The sequence below is a fragment of the Pararge aegeria genome, chromosome 15 (genome assembly GCF_905163445.1).
Source record: "Pararge aegeria chromosome 15, ilParAegt1.1, whole genome shotgun sequence".
Lineage (NCBI taxonomy): Eukaryota > Metazoa > Arthropoda > Insecta > Lepidoptera > Nymphalidae > Pararge > Pararge aegeria.
The window spans coordinates 8,020,870-8,027,731 of record NC_053194.1 but is presented as its reverse complement, the minus strand read 5'-3'; the positions used below and the strand labels follow the sequence as shown (position 1 = coordinate 8,027,731).

Genomic DNA, 6,862 nt, shown 5'->3' with positions numbered 1-6,862 from the left:
TATCTTTAATTGGGTTTTCATAAGTAAACACTTAAAACACTTTGAATTCGTTTATATGGAAAAATAAATATCCTTATTTTGATTTCATATATTTACAGGTGGATTCCTTATGAAACATACTAGTGTATCCTTCAACACGTTAGACGTTACGGACAACAGGCTGCATCGTCACTAATATTTGCCTGTCCTGAACTGTACGAATTGAAAAATAACAACGTCTATGGACAAAGTGCCAAATGTCAATGTCAATTATTTCATAACATTCATTTGTCAAAAAAGTGCTTTGGTACAGGCCTACGGGGTACTATTACCTACTTATTTTTTCGTACCAAAACAATATTGGTGTTTTTAATTGTTTTTTTCTTGTGTTTTGATATTAATTAAAAATTTTGATTAGGTTGTTTCGTGACTGTTCCCATGGTGTGTGTGTAAAGATGAGCTGTTTAACTTGCATTCAAGGTAGGAAAGTCTCTCGATTCGTAGCGTATGTTTTTAATTGTTTTTCAAAATCAAACCTTGTAATTAAGGAAAATCTCGAAGATAAATTATATAGCTACCACTGTACTTTAATAATACAATAGTGGTACCATGCTATTCTAGCAACTAGCCATCGTTCATTTTCTTTAATTCTTATAAAACTTCAAAGTGACAAGGTAGTCATGGCTTTCTATTAAACTTCTATCAGCCTCACAGAAACGTAATAAATTGACTTCGCCTTCGCAATAAAGCAAGTAAATCATTACCCCCCCTGGAGATGCCTCCTCTAAGTCACGTTGCTATAAATAGCTTTGCATCATCAAATATATCTTTACTTATTTACTAATTAGCATTAATCTGATAATTAACAAGTTTTAACAGATTGTTCTGTGTATCTTGGCAAGTTTTAAACTTAATCTTACAAAATAATTGCAATTATGCCAACTTTCTAACATACAGTTTATGTGTTAGTTTCATATCATTTGCCTTGATTTAAATTTGTAAAAGTAAAACTGTTTGATTAGAAAAGGGTGTACAATAATTAGTGAACAAGTAAAGAACTTATTTGTAGACTGAAATAATTAGACATATAGTTATGAAAGAATATACATTTTTAAGGATAGTTAGTTAGTAGGAGGAAGATATTAAGGTAGTTTTGAGAAATATAAATGTGGCCTCATCCTTGCAATAGTAATACCATGTTTTGACACACTATAAATTACAAGACCTTTAAATGTAAGGCGTGAAAATATACTGCAGAACTATTGAAAGTTCTGTCAAATTTATTTGTAAGCCCCTAAATGTTTTAGTCAATGTAGATTAAATCCATTTTGTTTAACTACATCCAATTAAAATTCAATTTTGTTTTCCAGGTCTGAAGATAACATTCCCATTTAAAGATAAGGAGCTTAATAAAATAGCAGCATTTTTTAATATACTGACTTTCTTATTGACTTGTGCAGCCCTAGTACAGCCAAGTTGGTTTAGGATTAAAGGCCTTCATTGCACTCAGAGTCTATCTTTAACACAATTCTTTACTTTTGATGAAGATGACGATGATGACGATGACCAAATATTTATACACAAAAATGAGTTTGATCCTATTAACAGATCTGATTTTAATGGTATGTAGCAGTAGTTATAAAATTGTTATTATAGATTTAGTTACTTTACTCAGTTGTTAAAAACTTCTCGGAAAATGAGAAAAAACTAGAACAGGTTTCAATATTTTGGCTTATCTACTCAGCTTATATCTTTTTTGTTCCAAAATAGCCTTAAATAAAATCTTTAATAATATGAAAATATTAATATAATAAATATTTGATATAATTAAGATTTACCTGAATAACCTACAGGATAAACACACTGGCAAAAAATTTTGCACACCTTTTTTTTATTCCACTACAAGTTGGTCCTTGGCAGCTGGCGGTAATTGAAGATTCAGTCTAAGATGGTAGCAAGCTAACCTGTGTGGGGTATGGCAGTTAAATATTAAAATCTATACCCATAATTGGTTTCTACCGTACCGGAACTCTGAATCTCTTCGTGTCCAATCTTTGTAGAAAGAGTGGTGTGGAGTTAGTCTAAGTGTGTATATAGCAAACCCTATAGTATTATTTAGCCATGGCCACACTAGGCTAAAAACCTACCTCCCCTAAAAATACTATATTAGTATTACTTTGGCACTTGATCTCTTGTTTTTATTTATTAAATGTTACAGGGCTACCACCATGTACAACACCAGAAATTATAACACTTATGAGAGTGCTCATACTTCTCTGCTTTATGGTCCTACTATGCTCCTGCATCGGAGTACTGATAAACCTCACCAGTCTGAACAGCAAAGCCATCAGGATGCTGCGGAGAAATGCTGTGCCTAGTATTATGTGTGTCTTCTGGGTGATTGCCATTGTAGGTGTGTGCTATTACACAACAGTTGTGTTAGGCAATGCAAACAATAATGACCCTAATACCATACAAGTTGATTATGAATATGGATTTTACACAATAACAGCAGCAGGTTAGTGTGAATTATTTAATTAAAGTTTCAGTACTGAAGAAACAATATTAATAAATAATTAATAAATATACTAAGACAATACACACAACACCATGTAGCACCAAAGTAAGCGTAGCTTGTGTTATGAGTACTAAAATAACTGAGGAATATTTTTATAAATACTTTGAATATATATACAACACCCAGACACTGAAAAACATTCATGCTCATTAAACCAGTTCCAGTAGTGGGAATTGAACTCACTGCCCCGGGCTGAGAAAGCAGGGTCGCTGCAAACTGCGCCAATCGGCCATCAAATTTTTGTATTGTCTTAGTATATTTATTTAATATTAAAGTTACTTGAATATAGAGGATATTCAAAAAAAGCTGTGATTGTAGATTGATGACATATAACTTGCTTTAATGTTAGAGATCTCTCCAATACCTTCCCAAAGGTGTTTTAAGTCTACCAAAGCAAAAGCCTTTCACCATACCAGACCAATTTCAGAAATTTTTAATTCCCAAATTGCTCCGGCCGGGAATTGAACCCCGGACCTTACTTAAATTCACAGCGCTCACCGCTGCGCCACCGTCGTCTATTTTTATTAGCTACATACTATGTAGTACAAACATTTGTACTCAAAGAATTATAAAAAGTTAAAAGCTACTTAAGTATCATTAGGTTTATAGTAAGATTAGTACCACTATTCTATGTACTAAAATTCTTATACATGTTACTATCAGTCACATACGTAAACCTGTGGTTTATCCCACAGAAAAATAAGACATATATTTGTATTTAGTGGTCTACCCTTCTTACTAGTGTGCTTTATTGTACGGGGTGAGACAGGATTTTAAAATTAACCACAATTTTTTATGATTTCAGGTGCTTTAGCTTTACTAGCATCTGCTGCCAATCTGTGGGGTGCGCCATTATCAAATGATGAAGATTTGCAAAGACGAAATCTTATGGAAGACTGGGATGGATACGAAGCCCACAGTGTTGGCCCCACACCAGCAGTGCCTACCCTCCCGCCCTACTCTCCAAGCCCCAACTTTATTCCATCAGCACATCCAACGTTTGCACCACCTGTTCTAGGTACGCAACAATACTTTCCCTTTGACGACCTTTCCATTCTACCGCCCCCACCTCCATACACACCGTGATTTTGTCCATATCACAAGAAACACCAACTCAAAGTTGATTTTAGTTTAATCTTGTTAACTTGTTTGCACCATATGTGCTAGAACTCTTGAGTGCTTATAACTAGCGATATTGTCAATTTTTGCATATTTTTGAGCAAACACTTGATAACATTGTTATTGGTGATAATTTAGTTGGCAGCTCTAAAAGTAGAATTGTCCTTATCACTACAAACTATTTGAAAAAGGACGGCAATTACGTTTAGATTAGATTTGAGATTTTTGCAACACAGAATTATCACCAATGACCAATCCACCAATTCGAACAATCTTAACCATATTCGGCCACAGCAACAGCTTCGGATTCTGGTTGAGTGTCGCTGGAAACATTGTGAAAAGGAAAGCAGACCTGTTAATTTAGTTAAATATAGAGAAATGTGCACAATCTTGTGATTTAAGATTTGTGAATCGGCACCAATGTATGTCTTAAGTATGTGTTGTCATTCTCACAATGGTTCCACAGTGACCATGGAGGGATAGGACCATTTTTGTTTAGTTGTAATACGAGATTTGTTTACCGCAGAGTTGGCATTATTGAAAAAAATTTACATGGCTTTGCTTACCTGCACGGTGAGACCTACTCTTATTAAATTAGAAAAAGAGAGACTAAGATAGTAAAATATACCAAGTTATTTAAAATTCGTACGGAATTTAATGCAGATCTTATAAAAAAAATATTTAAAAATATTAGTTGATAATAATAGTATAGTATGAAACGTTTGATTAGATGTGATTGAATCTCAACAAAATCATTATTTACTTTAATAATGTAGGTATTTAAATTTTGTTCAAGTATCAAGTATATAAAAAATAACTAGAACAAAATATACAAATTCGTAATCTCATTGTTGAAATATTGCTTTTATTAAAATCCAGTCTACATCATATTTTTCTCATTATGAAAATATGGCATAACATTGTGAAATGGTTAGGTATACCCAAATATCTAAAACCTTAATTTAAAATGATGAATTTAGAGTACCTGTGGAACTTATTAGCTATAATATGCGAAAAACGTCTGCACGATTTATATTCCGCGTATATACGGAATTCCGTGTAACAATAAAATTACTCGCGATTTTTGATATAAATTATTTGGAGTGTTCACCGAATATTAATCGCGCGACTGCGCTCGCCCGACTGGCTCTTATTAAAATTTCGGTGTTTATGTTTCATAACATACATTTTGGAAAAAAAAAAATTGTTATGTTGCATTTCAATTGTTTGGTGTATGTGGTTGTGAGTTATTTCATAAATATTCACTTGCAAATGTGATTTGCCATTTTAGTGCCTACTTTTCTGGTATTCTCATAACGCTTTAATATGGAGGAAAAATATTGAATAATGTTGAATCGTTGAATTTAAAATATTATTTTTAGTAAATTGTATGGTTATCATCATTTTAATTGTGGGCCTGTATGTATTTTTTGGAAACATGTTTTAATTAAAAAGGGCCCACAATGAAGGAAATATTATTTCTAAATGAAGTTGTGACTGTCAATTTAGTTTGTTATTCATAAATCCAATATATTTTTTGTGACATAGTCTTAGTAATGGGCCTTACCTTGGAATTTATACATATTGTAGAGTATAATTAATATGTGCAGCACAGAATTTTTCTTCTTTATAAAATTAAAATGAACACGTTTTAAAAGAAGATTATCACCGCTTTACAATCACTAGAAACTCTAAAGCCATATTGCGAATAAAAATGGAACCATTTATTTACACATAATCTATCAAAATTATTACCATGCAACTGTGGCATCACCAGAACGGTAAATTTATCATAGTTTTCCGGAGACACAAAATACTTCACTCTTATAATTTACTTAAACAGTACTTGATAAACCCATCAATTTGTATTCATGCCTAGTCTGATCCAAGCCAACAATTCACTACTATTGAGATGTGCAAAATACAGTGTTCTAAATTGTTTACCCATATCCAAAGTTTAGAGGAGTCGTTTCCGCATATCAAACTCGATATCGGACCTAATGGTGCTCGCTTTAGAGTCGCAAATCCTGTACTTTTGATTTAATTTTTAAAGTCAGAGTTAGAAAAATTGTATGCTGGTTTCAGCTTTTAAAACTATAAACATAAGATCCATTTTACTCCGATGTTCCGAATCTTGTACTAAGGCCACTGTTGCACTTTGGTACAACCTATTCGCATTCAAAATTAGTATTAGACTCTTCAGGTTTTTTTTTGAAAATTAATCTTGCCTTGTATTGACCGGAACAAAAAATTGAAATCTGTCCAGCTATTTTAGAGTTTAGTGAAACACGCAATACAATTAATTGTTTAAACAACATAGGTAATGTTAATGTGTCTTCTGATATATATGTATACTCAACACAATTTCGTTCGCTAAACGATAATCTCTGTCGATCTTCGATTTAATTATCTGGGGAGAACTTTAACAATCATAAAACTGCATTAATTTGTATTGAATAGCGTTGTAATAAATATACATGTTTAAGAGTAACTAGTGTATATTTAATGTCTTATCTCAATCATATTTGGGTGCTTCAAATATTGTTATAAAAAATATATATACAAACTTCTGATTAACTGGTGTATATTTCATGTTACCAAAAACTATAAATGTTAATAGTGGTATTATTTGTTAAAGTATAAACTCATAGGCATAAGAATAGTTATTCCCAGTGTATCTACTGGGAAATTTATTTTTACATTTAAATAAAAGCAAGAGTAACATTTTATTTTTGTGTAAAACTAATATGCATAATGCAATACATATCTATTAAAAATATGTTAGCCTTTTTTACTTGCCTGCCTGTGTGTCCACTTACATTACTAGTCTTACAATGCATCTAAAGTCAGTACTGTCAGAGACAGTAGTCAGTGTTTTCTTTTAGGTCCTCATTTGATTTATTAAACTGTTTTTCTTTTGTATTCACCTTCAAGTCCAAGACTGTAACCTCACTGGCACGGCTAGTATGGGCAGGAGACAATTATATCCCTGGGGTAAGGATATAAATTTATCAACTCTCAGAGCACTGGCGCACAAATGGAAATAATATCCAAATAATATATGTGTATTATATCCCTTGTCAAGGATATAACTTTTATCTCCAGCCCGTGCTAGCCCTGCTGGTGATGTGCACCAGCCCAAAGATGGTAGCGCGCTAAGTTTATTTGGGCAGTTAATTTCGTACA

At 32.6% G+C, this 6,862-nt stretch overlaps 1 protein-coding gene across 1 annotated transcript; it reads left to right on the top strand.

Annotated features, from left to right (window-relative positions):
• Positions 1–262: 262 nt before the first annotated feature.
• LOC120629828 lies at positions 263–6,455 on the top strand. Its single transcript, XM_039898884.1, has 4 exons — positions 263–459; positions 1,350–1,601; positions 2,198–2,497; positions 3,363–6,455. The coding sequence occupies exons 1-4, from the start codon at positions 435–437 to the stop codon at positions 3,641–3,643; spliced, it is 858 nt and encodes a 285-aa protein (XP_039754818.1). The 5' UTR covers positions 263–434; the 3' UTR covers positions 3,644–6,455.
• Positions 6,456–6,862: the final 407 nt, after the last annotated feature.